General features: G+C 40.1%; 1 protein-coding gene across 2 annotated transcripts in view; it reads right to left on the reverse strand.

Moving 5' to 3' along the window:
- Window positions 1-21,853, reverse strand: part of REV3L (REV3 like, DNA directed polymerase zeta catalytic subunit) — an 85,307-nt gene that overhangs the window by 16,053 nt on the left and 47,401 nt on the right. For both annotated transcript variants that reach the window (XM_066613441.1, XM_066613433.1), the window contains 7 exons: window positions 19,494-19,619; window positions 17,102-17,300; window positions 14,233-14,344; window positions 6,082-6,197; window positions 4,497-4,615; window positions 3,662-3,780; window positions 313-454 (listed from right to left, as the gene is read on the reverse strand). In XM_066613441.1, the coding sequence (XP_066469538.1) occupies window positions 313-454; window positions 3,662-3,780; window positions 4,497-4,615; window positions 6,082-6,197; window positions 14,233-14,344; window positions 17,102-17,300; window positions 19,494-19,619 (933 nt within the window). The remainder of the gene's footprint in view (window positions 1-312; window positions 455-3,661; window positions 3,781-4,496; window positions 4,616-6,081; window positions 6,198-14,232; window positions 14,345-17,101; window positions 17,301-19,493; window positions 19,620-21,853) is intronic.

Consider the following 21,853-nt stretch of genomic DNA (forward strand, 5'->3'; position numbering starts at 1 on the left):
TCAAACCTAAAAGCTACATGTATTTTTCAACATATGCTGAAATGACTACGTATTTAGCAGCATTTTGAACAGTATCCTTGAGCAGAAGAATAGATTGTGTCAGGGTAGGAAGTAGCTACTAAAGGGAAATACTAAGGACTGAAAAAAATCCTACAACCAATTCTATGAGAAAATTTATCTGAAGTTCTCCGTTACCAAACTAGGGAATTTTTACTTCATCAAATAATGTTAAATCATTGACTAACCATATTCCCCCCCCCCCCCAAAAGAAGATATGCATGTTGACTTTTGAAACATTTAAGGAAATTTTACCTGTGATCCTCTTGTTAATACATGCAAGAACTGAATTCCAAACAGCCTTGCCATTTCACTTGTCCTGCCAATCAAGTCCAATTGTTCCAATAACTGGAGATTCCCACAGACACGGCTAATGTAATAATCAACCATTTTCCACCTTTAAAGTAAAATTAGAAACATGCAAAAAACCTTGAGTGCAAAACAAGCAAGCAATATTCTGGGGGAAAAGACTTTAGAAAGTAATCAGTACTCCTTTGTGAACATCCTAAGTGGTTAACTTGAAGGCCAAGACAGATAACGCTGCTCATTGAGACAAAATGGAAGAAACCTCTTACAGAATGGTCTTTTTGGCACACTGAGATATTCCTCCCTTATATTTATTCATACCACATCACCAGGTTCCGTTGTGGTCACTGTGGATGTTAAGATGTCCACGAAAAGGAATTTGAATCTTATATACTACATCTTTAAGATTTTCAGTCCTGAATAAAACTGGTGTCAATATTCTTCTTGGAGACTAATGGCCTAATCCTATGGGCTGTTTATGCAACCAGAAAAAGCATTCCGGCAGTGTAAATAGCTTTATGACTGTTGCAAATGTGTCAATGCCAGCAAGCATGGCCTGGTTGCTGCCACAAGCTGTGAGTGGCTGGGTGTAAGTGATGATAGATGGTGGAGGCCCTGCTGACAGTAAGACCACACAGGATTTGGGACGGGGTGGAATGGGGCAGGGGGGAAGGCAGAGTGGCCAGGCGAACAGGTTCAGTATTCACGGAATCCACCAAATCCAAAACTTTTCTTGGGCCTGATCTGCCTTCATGGGTCAATGAAGACTTGTGCCAATAATATCACTAGCACAGGTTCAAAATGATTCATGGTAGTAGCAGGGACCTCAGGGGAAGGAAACATTCATTCCCTTCCCCCAAAGCGGTTTCAACATGCCAAAACTCCCCTGCAGGATACTGTGCACACCACGGTTGCATCATCGCTTGGAGAGTTAGGCAGAATTGGGCTATAAAACCACTATGAAATACATCCTTGTGCCTCTCTGGTCTAGTTCAACTGTTTACAGGCAGTTGATAGAAGAACTGAATAATGGCCTCCAGCATCTGTCGATATCATCGAAGATTAAGTCTGCCTTTAAAAGGAGATTGGACAGATTTATGGAGGAAAAGTTCATCACAGGTTACAAGTGATGACTGTATGCACTCTCTGGGTTTTAGAGATAGCCTATTTCTGAGTACCAGATTCAAGGGAGCAGCAATAGGATAGAGTTATCTTGCTGTCTTGTGTGCTCCAAGAGGCATCTGGTGGTACACTGTGAGATAATGAAGCTGGACTTAATAGACCCTTGGCCTGATCCAGCAAGTTCTTCTAATGTTCTTAATGCAATGCTGAAGACTGAAGAAGGGGCTGTTGGCAATGTAGAAGCCAATGAGGCTGTGGTGATGGGAAACGCCAATGCAAGGGACAAAATGCAAAAGCAGAATGGGGGTCCTACGCATGGCTTCAGGTGTGTCTACACCAGTGTTTCCCAAACTGTGGATTGGGACCTACTAGGTGGGTCATGAGCCAATTTCAGGTGGGTCCCCATTCATTTCAATATTTTATTTTTTAATAAATTAGACTTGATACTACCACTGCATGCGACTGCATTAGGGAAATGTGACAGATTTGTACTTTGAACAGGCTACTCTGTAAATGCTTTTAACAATGATAGTCAATGGGACTTACTCCTGAGTTCTGGTGGGTCCTGAAACTTTCTTATTCTAAAACATGGGTTCTGGTGCTAAAAGTTTGAGAACCACTACTCTACACCAATGTGCAAAGTATGAGGGACAAACAAGATGAACTAGAACTATTTACATGGAAAGTGAGTACAGTCTTGTAAGGATTATTAAAACCTGGTGGGACATGGCACACAAATGGATTATATTAATTAAGGGGTACAGGTCGGTTCTCTTTATCTGCAGATTCAGTATTCTTGGATTTGACTATCTGCAGGTTCCAAATCTGTGGCGTCAGACTGACTTGGACCCTCTAAACGTGACTGGAGGTTTCCAGGAGGTGTTCTGAGATGCGGGGAGGCCAGCCACAGCCTCCCTGCATCTCAGAAGGCCTGTCTGAGACCTCTGATATGCACTTCCAGTTTCTGGAAAAACCAGGAGTGAGTCTTGGAGACCTTGGGTAGGCTCCAAGACCTGAGGAAAAACTGGAAGTGCAGGTTGGAGGCCTCAGGTAGGCCTTCTGAAACGCAGGGAGGTCGTGGGCAGCCTCTCCACATCTCAGAATACCTCCTGATGTGACTGGCGGACACCAGTTGCATTTAGAGATCCTGTAAGTTTTGGTTTGTGGATTTCATTATAGACAGATTTTGGCAACTGTGGGGTTTCGGAACAGAGCCAAGACACGACTGTATAACGTATTCAAAAGAAAATACAAAATCAGAGACTAGCACTATGTATTAACAAAATGTATGTCAATGAAGAAATTTGCGAAGGTTACCCCTGCTAACTGGGTAAGAGGCACTTTTAAAATGGGTGCTCCTCTTTTATTTAGCGGGGGGAGAGTAACTGGCCTCCTCACCCCAGCACTGTCTTTTCTAGTGGCTGTCTGCTGGTGTTCTTTTGCATTCTTTTAGATTGTGAGCCCTTTTGGGACAGGGAGCCATTAGTTGTTTGTTTGATTTTCTCTGTAAACCGCTTTGTGAACTTTCGATACCATAGTCTTTCAAGACTGAAGGTTGCCAACAACCAATAATAATAATAATGTTAGAGAGAAAGGATAGATAAAAGCGTTTGGATAAAAATAAAATGGGAAGGAAGCGATGGTGAGATAGCAGTGGATATTTGTTACAGACCACCAGAGTGGAGTGAACAGGTCTGCCACCCTGATGCTGTCACACCTGCCGCTGCACACTGCAAAAAAAGGCAAAAAAGTATCTTACCATGCTCCATCACATTTTAATAAACTCAGATTTTTGCAAATTTCCAATTTTATTTACAAGGGCTGCATGAATAAAGGAAAATGCTTGAATAACATGGGTACTTTTCACATCAGGACATCTCTATTGCTAATGTATTCACTTCATCTACCTTGATAGTCACCTTAACAAGAGTAGCTGATTATGCATGAGTGGTATTTACCCTGTAAAGGTGACATGTAAGTTTGGTCTAACAGACAAATGAGTAATACAGGTAGAAAGATGAATTATGAATTAGGGACTAACAGCATAAATGTCTTACAACAGCCAATCTTATTTCCCTTTTTCTTTGCTAATTTCCATTTCCTTTTCATGTGCACAACAGGTTAGATTTTGTATTGGAAAACATACTTTACAATACTCATAAGAATAGCCAATTACCTATAGATGTCTGCCTTGTTATCAAACCAATCAGACAGAACGCGAGAGGTAAACAGTGGAAAGCGTTGATGAAGTATATGAAAACCCACATTTTCAAAGGTATAGTTAGTTAGAGCCACCTAGAATAAGAGCAGACCTGTGATGAGCACATATTTATACACCTGTTTATTGAGAACTAAAAGACCTAATCTTAATGTCTTTTGTTGGAAAGAGTAGGTTTAGGAACTACAAATAGGCACTGCTTTGTCATGATAAATTTCAGAAGGGCAACCATGTTAGTTTACTGCACTAAGCATTATGAGTCCTGACAGCACCTCATGATCAGGCAAATTAAATTGTGGCACCCTTCTGCGCTCAGTGAAAAGGGATGTGCTTTATAAAGTTTCATGCAACAGTTTATTTGCTAGTAGCTCAGGTGCCATATGACACTGATGACATTACATAAAAGAAAATATTTTAACTGGCAACAACACATGCGCTATCAGTTATTAATAGATGTAAAAAATAGATTTTTGTAAAGTAAAACCTGGGACATTTGGCCAGTAAACTGAAAGAGCTGAAACAAAATTTGAACAGGAAACAGGAAAAAGATAAATTGAGTGGGATATATTACAGACCAGAGCAAGAATTCAACAAAATAACAGAAACCTATGATTCTCATAATATTTCCAGTTTTTACATTTCCTGTATTTAAAGAGGCACAAGAATATAGATACTATACAAAAAGAAAACTTATTTTATTACACACAAGCATTATTAAAAAAATAGCTTACAACAAGAAGAGACAGATTAGTATCATGAAATCAGTCTTCAACATATTTTTGCCAGACTTTACCTCATTTCGCATAATTCTCCAAACATTCAGGATAACTCGTCCAACAATATTTATTTCACTCATTGTATCAGACCCATATTCATCACGTTCAGGGGCAAACCTGTTTTCCTTTTTATCATCTAAAATAGTAAGAAATAATATTTCAATAATTCAAAAACAACCTTATTACAAAATCCAAACAAATATTTATTTCAGAAGGCAACTCTAAATCTAAACTCTGGAACAGTGGATAGTTTTTTTTTTAACATGTGCCAGAACTCATGTCCATATTACAAGATACAGTACTGCTATTCTAGAACACTCTATCATGCTCTGTGGTGTGATTTTCCCTTTAGTCTTTTGAGCCAGTGCACTGCAGAAATGTAGTTAACTATATGTGATGCCCAGGTACACAGACCCTTCTACTCATGTCCACACACGACAAAATTCAATTGCCTGACCCACTTTGTAGAATCAGTACTGCAAATGCAATAATTGTTTATAAAATCTTAGCTCTTATAATGTTTATTTTTAATGACACAATGCTACAAAGCTTCAGCAAAGCTGTAAATTTGCAGCTCTACAAAACTTGTTCTCATAGCAGAAAATGTACCACAGTGCTCCAACAGATATGGGCTGAACAGAGCAAACTTGCTCATTTTCAAACTATAAGAACAGGAAAAAGCGTCCTGCTGGATCAGGCCAAAGACCAATTTAGTCTAGCATCCTGGTCCACCAGCTGCCTCTGGAAAGCTCACTAACAAGAGATAGACATACTTCTTGCCCATCTTTGCTCTGCTGCAAGTGGTATACAGAGGCAAGCTGTCACTCAACCTAGTGGTAGTGCACAGTCCTCACGATTAGCTGCCACTGATACACCTGTCCTCTATGACTTTGTCCTACTCTCTTTTAATGCCACCCAAACTAGTGGTTAATTATGTCCTGCATGAAGGAGTACCTTCTTTTTTCAATCCTAAATCTGACACCAATCATTTCATTAGATGACACCTAGTGGAATATTGTAAGAGTGGGAGAAAAACTTCTTTCTTCCAACTCTCTCCACAACATGCATAATCATGTCGCCTCTTAATTGCTTTTTTTCAAGCTAAAAAATATTGTAGACTTTCCTTGTAAGGATGATGCTCTAGTCCTCTGATAATTTTGTTTGCCTCTTCTGCCCCTTTTCTAGTTCTATAATATCCTTCTTGAAGCCACTGTGCTCTCTAAGGGATCCACACCAGTGTGCAGCCATTTTGCAGCTGGGAAGCACTGAGACTCATTGTGACACTGTGACTTCTGGACATTCAGTGATAGTGTCATCATGTCATTGCCAAACTTCCAGGTTGCTGAGCTCTGCTCTTTCCCCATATTTCCCATAACTCCTCACATAAGAGGCACAACTTGCATTGGATACTGTCACAAGGAAGGAAGGAAGAACTCACAGCTGCTGAAACTAACTCCTGCCCCATTTTACTCCAAGTTTGAAAAGTGAATACTTTTCAAACATGGAGTAAAATGGGGCAGGAGTTAGAATAGTAGTGGCCTTAATTAAAAAAATGGAAGTTACAGCTCCTCACAACAATGAGAGCGTAAGAAACAAACACACCTGGAACACGCGAGATCATCTGGCATAAATCAACATCTAGAGCAGCAGCTCTCTGTAAGAGGTAACCCCAAGAATGCATTTGGACTTCATAGCCTAATAAAATATCTGGATCATACCTAAAATAAGGAAAACATGTTTTGTTGAAAGAACCATGAGCCTAACAAATTTATACTGATTGTAAAACTAGCAAATGTATGATAAAGTGCAGATTTCAGATCTAAAAGTATAGAAGAAATGCGGGTACCCCAAACTTGGAAACACAACCTGAGCATATAAAAAGGTTTCAGAATGGAGATTAGTTGTACAGGTACATAAAAGTCTGCCAACTTGGCAATTGATAGGAGAAGGTACTGTGCATCAATGTTTCTATATAACAGGGTGGTGAGACTTCAGACCTCTAGAAGCTACTTTTCTCTCCATGCGCTGGGTGCTACTAGTATGAATTGGTGAGTTGGACAAGTGGAGTGTATCACAATATGGCAGCATGCACAATAATTTACATTTTTTGTTGTTTTTATGTATACAAAAAACACTCAATATTCTGCCCATGCTCCAAGCAAGGCTGGGCTAGGATCTGAGAATTTCCTGGGAGGACACAAGGAAAAAAATAGCATGCTACTGAGGTGAGGGTGAGCAGAATGTTCAAAAGTGACGTTAGATAACCCAGAGTTACTGGTAGCTCCAGAGTGAACTTCTTTGCTATACTACCCACCCTTTCATAGCGCTTCTTTTGTATTAGAGCAAATTCATGTAGATTTTTCAATGACAATTTTGAAAATGCAAGGAATTTGATCAAAGGGGCAACCACTCTCTTGCCCACAGAGGACACAGAGAGTGAAAAGAGAAATGGGTTTCAAGCATGCTGATTCCCACTGCCTAGATTCTTTCAGCAGCCAAGGGGAAATGTACCTCACTGCTGGTAGGATCCTTGATGGGGTGTGGTGAAGGGCAACTGTGCTTGAAGATGGTCTGTACGCTGTGGTACAAACCAGAGGGAATGCCTAAGAAAAAGATTACATGGGACTCAACTTCACAACTATGGTTCACTAGATAAATGTAAAGTTTGACTCAGAAGGACTTCTGCTATCCTTGGTAACAGGTTGAATAATCATGAAAATTCACTGTTACCTGGAGACTGCTTTTAATGTCAGAAAAATGCTACATGCACATTCAAAGTGGTATATAAATGTCTGATTATAAAAGTAACACTGCTGAATTCTCTACAAGAAATGTCCTGTTGGAATGTACATCATGTTTTCCACACCACGTCTGAAAGGCAGAAATACAGAATTGTATGTCCTTGAGAAATCAAATATAAAAATTATCTAGTTTTAACTTGGTGATTTCACAATTTCTAGCAGAACCTGAAATTGATCATAACTTTACAAATTCTGAACTTTGGCCACAAAACTGCTATTCTACAAGTTTTCTTGTTTGCATTCTTGTTGCTTTGTAAATTCAAGGTCATTATTATACCCATTTTACAGACAGGAATGATGCAAAAAGTGCATGTCTTCAAGTGAACAGAATCTAAAGAACCACTTTAATGCATTTCTGCCCAGCCCACAGATGTACACATTTTATCCCTGTTGCATATATGCAATACTGCCCTATACTGCTCTGGGCCAGGGTATCTTAGAGATCGCCTACTTCTGTACAATCCGGCTCGTCATCTTAGGTCATCAGAGAAGGCCTTTTTACATGTGCCGCCGCCTAAGGAGGTACGTGGGGCGGCGACAAGAAATAGGGCCTTCTCAGTAGTGGCACCAACGTTATGGAACTCCCTTCCCCTTGACTTGAGAATGGCTCCCTCTCTTGAGACTTATCGGCGAGGCCTGAAGACCCTTTTGTTTAAACAAGCCTTCTGAGTTCATGGCCTTTTTAACATCTTTTCTATATCTTTTAGTATTTTTACAGGCCTGATTCCTCTATGATTTGCTACATTTTGCTCTTTTTATCTGACTTTTTATCTGACTACTGTTTTTATGGTATCTGTTAATGTGTTTTAATACGTTTTTATTTGTGGTTAAATTTTGTTTTTAATCTGTTTTTAACATGTTGTAAGCCGCCCTGGGTCCCTTTGGGGAGAAGGGCGGGATATAAATAAAGTTTATTATTATTATTATTGTGCAGAAATGGCTTAAGAAAGCCCAAGGGCTTGGGCACATCTGGTGACATTTTTCACTTGTTTTAGAATAGGGGTCTCCACACTTTTTGACATAAGGACTGCATCGTAGATCTGATATGGTGCCTAGGGCTAGAAAATAAATAAATAATAAATGCATGGAAAAACGTGCTGAGAGTTTGATTGAATATAGTAAGTGAGCAGGGGTGGAAGGAGGAGAGGAGCACAGGAAAAGGGAAGAATGAATTTTGAAAAAGGATTGGTGGGAGCAGAGGGCAGAACTGATCTGCAGAGGAAGAGGGGGAATGGATTTTGAAAAAGCAACAAGCAACTTACAACGCAAATCACAAACTTTTTTTAAAATCTCCGTTTCTGCTTCGTATAAGTTTTAGACATTAACTTTATATTCATATTCCAGGTCTCCCAGCTTCGGTATATATCTCATTCAACAACTAGAGATGCTGAATGTAATGAAATGGTTTTATTCCATTCAGCACCTTTAGTGGCTGAATGCGGTATATACCCATGCTGGAAAACCTAGAAGCACATCTTTTGAGCTATTTTCAGTTCTGCGATGCTGGGGAAGTTCGTAGGCTGGATAAAATTCCCTGGAGGGTCGAATGTGGCCCCCAGGCCAGGGTTTGAAGACCCCTGTTTTAAAAGGAAAAACACAGGTACTTGTGCTATAAACAAACTGCTTTTGAAACTTTAAAAAGAGAGTTGGGATACACACACCCAATACTACTTTGGGCAGAAGTAGTTATACAGTTCTTTGGATCTTGGTCCACGTATCCTTCTCCAGATTCAGAGATCATGGTGGCCATGTACACTAGGGATTAAGTAATATGCAGAACTTCTGTATAAGTTTGTGGGCTGGTTGCACACATACAGAGGCACAGCTTGTGCAAACTTGTAACTTCCCATGGGATTGTATTGTGATTTGCATGATTAGGGTAGCTCGAAAAAGGGCTGCAGAGAAATACAAATCATAGCAGCAATGTAAACAGTCACACAGAAGCTGTCGTTTTCACAGGCTTCTGACGCGAAGTGCTGCTGGGGCACAAGTAAGATATTTGAAGCTGAAACTATGAAAAGTACTATTGTTAGGACATTCCATGACCTTGGTTCAAGTGAGATGAACATCTCTCACTATTTAGACAAGTTTTTCACCTTTAAAAATTAGTAACATTTAATCTAGGTAGCAAAAGCTGCTGGCTGTGGCTGCAATCCTATCCACATTTACCTGGGAGCAAGCCCCATTGACTACAGTGGAATTTACTTCTGAGTAGATACGCATAGGATTGGGCTCGGAGATGCATGTTGCCCAGATGAGTGTTCCAAAGCTGGTTAATAGATGGGCAGTCCAATCCTTTTGGGTTGCCCCCCTGGTGGGAAAAGCACCACAAAAGGCATTCCAGCAGCACGTGGAGTCACACACTGTAAGGCCAGAGTCTCCTCGTACACACTGCAGACTGGAGAAGGCCTGCCAACACAAGTTTCATGGTGGGGAAATAGGGCGGGCAGTGGGTGGATTGGGTCCGCAACAGGGGCAGGTGTGGTGGCACCAAATCCTAATCCCCTTCCCAGGCCTGATCCACTTCATGGGTCAACACGGACTTGCAGCAGCAATATCATTGGCAGAGGTCCACAATGTCCCACTGGGCTGGCAGGGGCTTACCCGGGGGAAGGGAACGAATGTTCCCTTTCCCTGAAGAAGCCTCCTAAGGCCAAAACTCTGGGATTCAGTGGGCACCATGTTGGTGCTGCTGCATCGCCACATAAGGAGTTAGGTAGGATTGGGTTGTAAGATATGCTAGCTGACTATATTCTTTTGAAAGCATTATTGCCTGAAATAACGGTATGGACATCAAAAATACATTGTTTGCCTCCATACAAAAAAAAAAATTTACATTAACAATTTAACCACACTAACTACAAAAGTCTTATTCTGATCAAGATTTAAAAATGGATAAAAATCAATGGAAGTTTTTTTTTTTTTTAACTTGGGGTGCCTCTGATCCAGGTTGAAACAAGCAAGGGGGCTAAAATCTAAATTTCTCAAGGCCCTTGACCATTTTGCAGGCCTTTCTCAAGCTCATTCAAAGATAAAGAAATAAAAGCAAGGACCAAACTCACATGTTCTTCACAACATGAGGTCTGGCCCTTTTTTCTCTTCCACAAACAGAAGGTACTTTTCTTCACATGGGGCAGAGAAATTCTTAATTCTTCAGTCTTTAATTTTGCTATCCTTTGCAGCCCTGCAGTAAATTTTGTAGAACCCTCTTCCCCCTGCCCCCAAACAGACTTTCAATGGACACAGAGGACTGTGCCAAGGCAGGAGTAGGGAATTCACTTTCACACGTTTCCTTCCATGCACGCTCCTTAGGATACGTGCTACAGATAGTTTTATGGACCAATGGACCACTATCTCTAGCCACACACATTTCATTAGGTTTTATTTTTAAAGCAGGCTAGCCAAGCCAGATCTGGAGCCTGATACCAGGTCTGCTGCCAAAAAGCAAACAACCCACTGTTACTTACCATGTTCCTTCCCACGCTATCTTTTTAGCCAAAACAGAAAGTGTAAGTTATACTGAGAACTCCCAGCATACAATGCACTCTGTTTTCTTTAAAACATGACTGCATGAGAAAAGAATATGGTGAGTTAAGTGGATCCCTGCTGCTCATGCAGGTTTTTTGTTTTTTTTTTGACATGCAGAGTGGTGATTCACTTTCCCACCCACTCATCTCAAATTCTCCTCATACAGCCCCTTTACTATGAAGAAAGGGGCAATGTAAGCGGGTAGAAAAGCAGATTATCTGCTTCTTGAAATGGATCGATGCAGCTCATTCTGTGGTGGGCTGGAGGGAGATGGAGCCACACTTGGGGTGAAAGACATTCTGAATCTGCTGCCTTCCCTCCATTTGTCACTGATAGGAGCCAGATCATTTGCTTCCTGACTAGGCTGGCCCTGTATTAAAAGGCACCATTATTACAGCTCTGATCCCACATCTGGAGTTTGGAAGAGGGCATATGCCATTTTCCCGGTTAGAAATGTTCAGGTTTTAGGATGAAAATTCAGTTTTGGGGTAATAGACATCTATCCAATTCTCTATTAGAATCCATATTTTATATTCCATAGTGCAGTGTTTCTCAAACTGTGGGTCAGAACTTACAAGGTGTATTCCGAGCCAATTTCATGTGGATTGTGTAGCACCTAGTACAGCTGTCACTGAAAATACGGAAAGATGGGATGCTGGAAAGGGGGAGGGTTATGTGGTTATTTTCCTTGTGCCACGGTTGTAAATAGGCTTTTTTCCCTTTGCTACTGGAAAATGGCTGAGAAACAACCATATTTATTGCTGCAGGCTCAGAAAAGCAGCAGGCTCTAGTGACACAAAGACAGCATTTCCTTCTTGATGATGTCACTTCTGGTCATGACATCACTTCCCATTTAATAACATCACTTCAGGTGGGTCCCAGACAGTCATTCTAAAAAGTGGGTCCTGGTGCTAAAGAGTTTGAGAACCACATCCATAGTGCAATAGCATTTGGGTTCTTGGGTTGTCACTAGGCAGCTTACCTTTATCTGAACCAGTGATTTCTCTACCATTCCCCCTTTGCATTAATCTACAGATTAGATATCCCCTTGAGAGCTTTTCTCATTTGCATGGTTTAGACTAGAAAGAATAATAGGGTATTCAAACATACAAACAATGACTTGGCAAGATATTAGTAAGACACTGACATTAGTAATGTTAAGGAATTTTGTATTTCTCAAAACATTTCTTGGGTCCTTTGTACTATTCACACTACTACTATTGTATTATTCAATAAACTTGTCATTTAAACTAGAAATAAGTTTTTCTCCTCCCTTTCAAAGGCTCTCATTCATTCTGGATGAATGAGGTTTCTGAAACATCAAATAATAACTGCCTATGATCTTTATTCTTTCATCAGTGCACTCCAAAGAAACATCTGTAGCTAACAGGGTGGCACCAGTAGATGTCACAATTTCAATTATGCATCCTGCCATCTTGGATTACTGTGTCAGGAACTGGTCAGATCAGGTAACTCAAGTGCATCAACCCTTAAATTCTCAGTACTGGTGGCAATGGTGGGTGTGTCTAACCTGCTGTTCGGAAAAAGTGGGGCACCATGGGAGCGCAAGTCCAGGGCTTTGCCCGGGGTTCCCAGCAAGCTAGCACCAGTAAAGCATACCTAGCTTCCATTCAGAACTTGTTGAAAAGAAATTCAAGGAGAAAATAAACTTCTTTTACCTGGCTTATCTTTATCAACTCCTGGTCTAGTAATCCAGAGGTTTAGAGATAAGTTTAGATATTCACTATACTGTTTTGGACTGTCTCAAGTTTTAAACCTGAATATAGTTGGACTGGCCTTAATGCAACTATATTAGATTCCGCATTAAAAACTAGTAATATTAAGAGAGAAAATTCTATAATTAATTGTTTCAGATATCAAAAGGACTATTTTAATTTTGTGATTTATTTCTATTAGTAACTCAACAGTAGTTGAGTTCATTTTTATTTTATCTCAGTTTACTTCATTCTTTATTCAATTCATGGATGCTTTACCATGTCAGTACCTACTATTTATTTTACATGCAATTTTTAAATTACAAGTTCTAAAACTTGCACTTTTTTTAGTATCCAAAACAAATATGAGATTTGTTTTACCATCAAGATTGGAACAGGAACAGTATTGGTGGAAAACAACTTACAAAAAAAATGAAGAAGGACAAATGCCACTATAGTGATGTAAAAAAAACCTGACTTTAAAAAGCTTCAGTTTCTGTAGTGGTATTATAAACTCTTATCCTTTTGAGTAATAATAGCCTAAACTAATCTTCAAAGATATACACTGTACTCCAAATATTGCAAGCAGGTGCACAGCACTTTAAAAGACATTTTACCAGGTAACAACCCAGTTGCTATGACTTTCCACCACAAAAATCAGTATGCTTTCTTCATTCAATAAAGGCTTCAGTTGTGTCTTCATTTGGTGATCTTCAGAAATAAAAGGAAATTGAGAGCTATTCTTTAGCATGTTTTATATGTAGTCAAGTGATCATTTCCGCTACCCTTCCCAAATGGCAGAGGATTTTATGAAAAATAAAACAGAAGTAGCTTGTGACTTCCAAGGTGGTTCCCGAGCCAGACGGAGCAGCGGATTCCCAAAAAAGAGAAAGATAAAATTAATTTCCTTACCTGTAATTTTGTCTTCTCTGAACAGGAATCCGCTGCTTCGTCAGGACCCACCCTGTGTTGGTTGCTCTCAGCAACTCTTTTGTATTCTGGCTTCCTGGGTTTGGGCAATGCCATTCTCATCAGAAGTTTTCTAGTTGGAGAGAGAGAGAATTGCAAATGTACTCTGCCTAGTACACATTTTCCTTGAGAATGTATTCCAGCCAGATGTTTCAAAGTTTAGTTTTCTTGGTAATATCAGGACTTCAAAGTTTTGGCAGTTGACCTGAAGACAGACACATCTGGAGTTCCATGATCAGAGATTGCTACGAAAAACAGGTGAGGAACTTGGAAAGGGTAGACCAAGCAGATTTCCACATCTGGAAAAGTATGGATTTTCCATTGGGAGAATATAAACTTATATGTCATGAAGCTAGTTTTCATACCTATTTATGTCTCTTTATTTGTACCACTGAGCAGAATTTTTTCTGCCACAAAGTTCTTTTAAAACATCACTCCAAGATGTTTTCTTTCTACTGTAGATGACCTAAATCTTAGAAAGTCTTCTACGTTTAAGATGGAAATGCATTTTGGACAATCATGGGGGATATTACAACTTCAGAAGTATTGGTGGAAGTGTTCAGTTTGGAAACTTACATGAAGTACCTTAGAAGATATTGGTAAATAAGATATTGGCTGTGAGGAGGAAAAGCAGAGATTTGGAAGAAATCAGCTTGTTTAAATGCAGGGCAAGTGGAGAAAAGGATGGGGTGACTAGGAGTTGAAGAAGCTTAATTAGTTCAGAAGAACACAGGCACTACCTTTTAACAATATTCACTACCTCCTGGAAAAGTGCTCTCTCATCAGTAGCATAGGTGACTTCCAATCCTGAGATGCCAGATCTTGTAAGCAAAGGGGCACGCTCTCTGTTACCTATAAAGCAAATTTAAGAAGTATTATTTTTATAAACTTCACCTTCATTTTGAGAGAACAAAAATTGAAACCATATTTTGTCATTCAAATTTCTCCTCACTTCCCCTCAGAGAACAAATTTATTTACTGAGATATCTTATTTGACTCAGTTCTTTTCAAGAGACTACAGAAACAATAAGATGTGGTTCCAGCTCAGACTTTTAAAAGCCACCTGTATCATTTCACCATGTGATTTCACCTGAAAAATGTGTTCTTTTAGAAGTTTGTATTTTCAATATTTTTTAGATTTTGTTGTGAATATATTTCCAGCAGTCCCCAATTTCTAATTTGCATGATCTAAAAAACTGCTTTTTATAACAGGCCAGTTAGGAACATTATGAGAGCTGTACTACATACTCCTATAAACATTATGCAAATAAACTAACATTATATACTGTACAAATTTTTACATTGCTAATTCATGGCAAAAAGCACAAATTCTGTTTGCCCCACATGCAGAAAGCAAGGTGCAGAGTGCGTCCTTCAGAAGATAGTACAGGATTCCCTTCCCTGCCACTGCTCTTTGTGTGAAACCCAGGAAAGCCCAAGTGTTCACTTCAAAAGGAGAGGACTCCTGTACCTTGCACTGATGCGCATTCAGGGATTACCTTCTGCCCAAGTCTCTGGTTGGCAGGCTACTCTTGAAAGAAGGAAGACAGCAGCTCTGCACAGGGGCTTGGGCAGGAGGTGGTCACACAGTGCTTCAATATAGGCATAGGAGAAACTGTCTTTGAATGATCCAGTGGTGATGGTGTTGCAGCAACAGCCAGGTGCTGAGGTGGCACGGGAGCTGCTCTAAGCTCTGCGGCCTGAACAATAGGCAAGTAGGATTGCATCCTATGAGCTGCATCGAAAAATGTCCTTCCTTCCCCTGGAAAAATCTTCTGAGGGAGGAAAGGAAACCTTTGCAAGCATATATTCAAACCATGTAAGTTCTGTTTTCTAATGGTTCCAAGTAAATGATTTGGAAAAATAAATAAAACCCAAACGCCACAGCCAGCCATACAACACTGAAATAAGATCAAACAACAAGTCAAAACCAAGTAAAGACAATATAGAAGGGCCTCCTTAACTTTTTCAATTTGTTTGGCTAGGATGAGTTTGTCAAAAGAATACAAAGTAAGTCAAAGGTGTTCTTTGAATTTAAACAGACACACTGTAGGAATTAAGATAAAATACAAATTTGGTCTTATTTTGCTATCCAGTTATAGCTCAAAGAAGCCAACAGGTTGAAGAATTCCAAGAAAAATGCAAAGAACACTCAACAGTAGTTTATTTATTTGTATTTCTATACTGCCTTTCACCAAGCTACAACTACAAGCACTCAACATGAATATACTAAGAACTGTGCAACAGTTAATATTAGTGGAACTTCTGTTTTCTAAACAAATGTATTTTATATGATGCAGCTTTGCAGTCACACATTTGAATCATACATCTTTTTTCAGAACTGATCAAAGCAGCCTCCTGAAAGTCAGGAAATTTAGAACAATGTATCTATTGCTTGAAAAATAAAGTCTATAAAAGAAAAATGCTACCAAAAGCATACTATGCTAAAGGAAAAAAAGGAAAATAAATTTCTTTATAACAAGAAATAAAAGTCAGTGAAAGACAGTATTTGCCATTTCTTATTTTGCTCAGAGTTTGATAGGGAGCTTATAGTTGTTTAATGATAAAATCATCTCACACCATTTATTCCCAAGATCTAAACTAACAGTTTTTTAGTACTAGTTTAAACCAGTGGTACTCAACATTTAACAGCTGGAGAGCCACTTTAGCATTAACTGTAGCTGCAGAGCACAACACAAAGTTTTAACATTGCATCATTATGTTACTGCAATGTGTGATGGTACTAAATCACCACAAAACATCACATATTGAAACAATATATGACATGCACCCTTTTTCCCCACCACTGTTATCTTCATTACCTATTGGTTGCTGGGAAAAAGAGGGAGGCTTCCCTATTCTCCCCTATGGCTGCTGGGTCTGAGGTTATTTCTATTCTTACCTGTGGGGGGGATCCCAGCAGCTCCTTGGCTTTCCTCCTATGGGAGGAGGTACTTCGGCGACTCCCACACTGCTGGTCCTTTGGTCAGTGCTCCCCGCACTGCCTGAGAGAGTGGAGCGCCGATCAGATGCCTACACTGCGAGAGCCGCCTGTAGGGCCTCAAGAGCATCCGGCTCTAGAGCCACAGGTTGAGTATCACTGGTCTAAACAAAGCCAAAAAGGTACAATACAATAAGGGCCCTGTTTAGACCCTACAAAGATCAGAGAAAACCATAAAATAAACCTTATGCAATATTTATATAATTCTTTCTATTTAGCCAAATTTTGTCAAATTACTAAAGTTGCAGTTCTTGAAGAATCCCACTGCAAATTAAAAAGAGACTGCTTCCACACAGGAGTTTTGAGGACTGTCATCTAAGACATGTTTTTCCTCTTTATATCATCAGGACTTCTGCAGGAGCATACCATAAGGTATGCAAACACAGGTTCAATACTTAATTAGTGGAGACTGAAGGATTACAACCCTTGCAGAAGTTTATAGGAAGATATAAGGTGGAAACCAACTTCTCTTTCCATCATTCTACAGTGAGATGACATTAATTCAACAACACTACCAAAAATCCTTCAAAACCACATTTTAAAATTTTGTTAATATCTGAGTAAAACAAAAATAGTATTTCTAAAGAGAACAAGAGTGAAATAAGAACCTTGGCTTGAGAGTGTTCTTGTTCTGTCTTTATCAATCACTATAGCACCAGTGAGTACCATTTTATCAGTATTTGGCAACAGTGTGTCAGACGAGATGCAGTAGAATAGAGCACATATAGGATCAAACTCAGGATCTGCCTCCAAGTCTCTTCTAGTTCGAGCATGTAACTCTATGCTGAGAAGTGCAAGGTGTTGAACCTACAAAGAAAAAGTATAGATCAGCGTGTCTCAATGTTTGTCCCTGCTGTAACACTTCACACAGTCCACCTACTGAAAGTACCACTGGAAGTAACCGGTGATAATGTAATTGCCAGTTACTTCTAGATCGGGAGACCAGATGTGACGCAGAAAACACTGCGTCAGAGCCATACACTCAGAGTATATGGGAGGGCTTTTTCAAGCATGCTGAAAGCGCACACTGGAGCTTTGACCACTGACCTGCTGAGTCAAGCCTCCTACCACTGTTTGTTGATCCCCTAAATTGGATCATGAAGAAAAAGCTACTGAATGTATGATAGCCTGTTGGGTAACCAGTGCTATTTAAACTGAAGTAGAGTGATTTGTGCTATCTCTGAAAATCAGACTCGACTACATATTTACCCTAGTCATCTTATCAATCACATCTGCTCAACTGCAACAGAGTAACCCAATTTGCAAAGAAGTATTGAAGGAGCCAGTTTCAGGTACTCTCACTAGGTATGTCTTATTCCACTGCTGTCCCTATTTGGCTGTGCTACACATCAGCGGATGGAGTTTTAAGAGTAAGGGACTGTGAAAATAGAAATATTGACTATTAGAGGAAATAGTAAACACTGCTCTTATCAAAAGCCTGTCTGAATACCCACAGAATACAGAAGAAGACTGACAGCAATTATGATCTTGTTAGCTGCATAATTAACAAGGGCCTGGAGTAAACTTTCCGAGTGTCAAAGACCTCCCATCTTCCCCTTGTATGCAAAGTTTACTGAGCAAGTGTTGCATGCAAAGGCATAATCCCATTTTTAAATGAATCTTGGTTTGCTCCTAAAATTCTCTTTGAGAACTCCTATTAGTTAGTGGGGAACTTAGCACACGAAAAGAGGGATGAGCTGAGCATGTGTATCCTGATCTTAACACCCATATAAACGTGCATCTGTACTGGACTTGGAGTTGTTCCATGCTACTGAGGACCAAAGTTGTTTTACTATCTCATCTGATTTCTGTGGATTCAATTAACCATAGATCCACAGGGGCCCAGCACAGATCAATGCTGAGATGCTTATCACGATGAATTTTTCTTCTTCTTTTGCAGGACATTATAAGCATGCAAGCTTATAGCACAACACAGGAAGCCTGAATGCTTGAAGAGACTAGAATGAGCATTTACAGAAAGCAGTTAACTTCCTGTTTCTTGTTCATGTTTGATCTAGTCTCTTCAAGCATTCAGACTGCCTGTACATCATGCTATAAGCTTGCATGCTTATAGCATCTGTTAAAAGAAAGAAATATTTCATCATGGTAAGCATCTGTCAAGAAAGTGTTTTGGAGCAGGGGAATTGGGTTCGTTCTGCATTGTCCCCTATGGTGCCAGGGAACAGTGCAGAACAGCATTGATGTCACACACACAAGAAGCAAGAAAAGGATGAGAGAAACAGGGAGACAGTCTAGGAAAGGAGAACTTTGTGTAGTGGAATGGTAGTTGGGGAAAGCAGTTAAATGGCAGTTGGAATGTTCGGAAAGAACAGTTAAAAGAGGCAGTTGAAAAAGAATGTGGTGGAGAGAGACAGGTTTTCTGAGGAAAACCTGCTGAGCAGATGGTTGGGAAGGGCTGAGATAAATGAGAAGCATTCTCTGAAGACCATCTGGAAAATCCCACTGAGGAGCAAACCTCTTGTAGAGAATATGTTAATACTTATCTCATTGTTCTAAAGATTATAGTAAGAACTTTTTAAAGAAACCCTGATGTATCAGTGTTGTTTGATAGGGATCAAGCGCTAACCTGACAAATCCAGTGCTCCAGAAGTGGCCAAAGTAACATTACCAAGCGATAAAAAGGGGGTTTCAGGATACCATTCACATGACAGCATCTAAGCAATGTTAATGGCTGTGGGGGGTGCAGAGATAGGATTCCCCCATATCTGCAGTTTCTGGAATGGGTGCCCCGAGGATACAGGGGGACTCCGGTACTCTTAAATGCAGAAATTGACTGGAGATAAAAAATAAATCAGCGGAAGAGAAGTAAAATTCTCTTCTAGAATTTCTTCTCCTCCTCCCTTTTAGAATTGTAACAAGCCTGAGGTTACATGCAAGTTACCTCTGGGCAGAAAATTATCCACAAGGCACAAAATGGGTAGGATAGAAGTGATGTTAAGAACTTGAGATTTTTACAACAATTGGAAATGATAAAGTTACCTCATGCAGAGTTTTTGCTTCCTGAAGATTTTGTACGCTTATTTTAAAGCCATATGAGTTGTTTAAAGATGGTCCTTCAATCTGAGATGTCTCCTTCGTTGGGACACTTGCTGCAGTGATCTGATTCTATCAAAACAAAGAGTAATATTTCAATGAACTTTTTTTTTGCATTCTAGCTATTTCTAACTACTGACTAATTTGCACTTCATTACAGATGAGCATCACTTAATGACCAGTGGGTGAAACACTTTAAGTGGTTCACATAAGTGAATCACTTCAAACCCCATCAAGTGACACCATCGTTAAACGACTTCACCCGTGAAGCCTCTGGAACTGAGAGGAGCTATGCTCCCCTCACCTCCAGAGGCTTTTCTGAGCCCCGCTGAGGCCGCACATATCAACCCATGGCCCCTGTAGGGCTCAGAATGGTTGTTTCAGCAAAAAACCCAAAAAACACGCAACTTCTGGTTTCCGGAGAGAAATCAGAAGTGACATTGTTATGCCTTATGACACATTCTGAGACCCAGGGATTCTGTACAATACAGTGAGTGGCTGTGCTGGTACATGCAGAAGAAACTGCACCATTTGCTGTGTGATGACTTGTGCAATGCGTTTAGCAAGCATAAAGCCAAATCAGAACTCCATTCGAATTTCTATGTGCAGGAACCTTGTGCTATCACTACTACACATGCAAGCCCTCTTAAACAAGCAAGATAAATTAAGATTTTTGTTACTGAATTATCAAACACAACATATTTTGATTCCTCATATAATTTCCTTGAAAATAGCCTGTCACAGAAAACTTACATTATATTTTTATAAAATCTTATGCCTTTCACATACACAAGTGTGGAAGCAACTTCCCTGCAATGTTGTTGTATGCGGCTTGCAATGTGTACATGAATGAAGTGGAGAGATATCATTCATTTTTCCCACCCAGTTGTTGTCCTCTGTCCTAGACAAACAACAGGTTGGAAAAAAAGTAACACAAATGAGCTAAATTCATGTCATTCCAGTACTTGCATGCATACTGCACAACAGACCAAATTGCTTCTATGCTGCTGTATGAGCACATCAAGGAGGTCATTAAGTCAAACTATGGATGCCAAATATTCTACCCTTTAATACCTTTAAGACTTTAGGTATTACTAAAGGTAGGACTGAAAGTATATACCTTTAGGTAATACTGAATGTTGCTTGAAACAAATTACAGTGTAGAACATTCTTCACAATCACCATCATCTTTTAATACTTTTATATAACAATACAACTGTATGTATAGCAGTGCTGACAGCAAATTTTGCAGCAATACAGATTTGGATCAAAACATGCTCTTCTGTATGCTGATGGTGGCTCCTGCTCACATGAGCACTTACACATCACACATTACAGTAATGTGCAGCATCCGAAGTGTATTATTCTGCTTGTGCAAGCCCTTTTGCAAGTACAAACCCTATTATAAAACCTACTAAGCACTGCACAAACTCTTACATTAGTATTTGCAGAGTTGGCAACCTTCAGTCTCGAGGGACTATGGTATCGCGCTCTAAATGGTGGTTCTGGAACAGCGTCTAGTGTGGCTGAAAAGGCCGATTCGGGAGTGACAATCCCTTCCACACCGGGAGCAAGTGCAGTCTGTCCCTGGTCTGTCTCCCTGGCTATGAGCCTTCCTTCTTTGCCTCAGACTGTTGGCCAAGTGTCTCTTCAAACTGGGAAAGGCCATGCTGCACAGCCTGCCTCCAAGCGGGCTGCTTAGAGGCCAGGGTTTCCCACCTGTTGAGGTCCACTCCTAAGGCCTTCAGATCCCTCTTGCAGATGTCCTTGTATCGCAGCTGTGGTCTACCTGTAGGGCGCTTTCCTTGCACGAGTTCTCCATAGAGGAGATCCTTTGGGATCTGGCCATCATCCATTCTCACAACATGACCGAGCCAACGCAGGCGTCTCTGTTTCAGCAGTGAATACATGCTAGGGATTCCGGCTCATTCCAGGACTGTGTTGTTTGGAACTTTGTCCTGCCAGGTGATGCCGAGGATGCATTGGAGGCAGCGCATGTGGAAAGCGTTCAGTTTCCTCTCCTGTTGTGAGCGAAGAGTCCATGACTCTTTGCAGAAGAGTGCTTTTGCACTCTTTTGCCTGTTTGCACTCTTTGCAGAAGAGTGCTAGAAACTATATTCCTTCTGTGGATCTTAGGGATCCAGTCTAATATTCAGAAATCAATTTTGAATTTCACCTAGAACTATGAGATGAAGACTTTTTATAAACTGTTATGTCTTTCAATAACTCAGATTGACATTGGACTATTTGCATTTTTTCTTCTGTAGTTCTGTGTGACTAATTTATAAGATTTGTAAAATTTCAAA

Source organism: Tiliqua scincoides, chromosome 1 (genome assembly GCF_035046505.1).
Source record: "Tiliqua scincoides isolate rTilSci1 chromosome 1, rTilSci1.hap2, whole genome shotgun sequence".
Lineage (NCBI taxonomy): Eukaryota > Metazoa > Chordata > Lepidosauria > Squamata > Scincidae > Tiliqua > Tiliqua scincoides.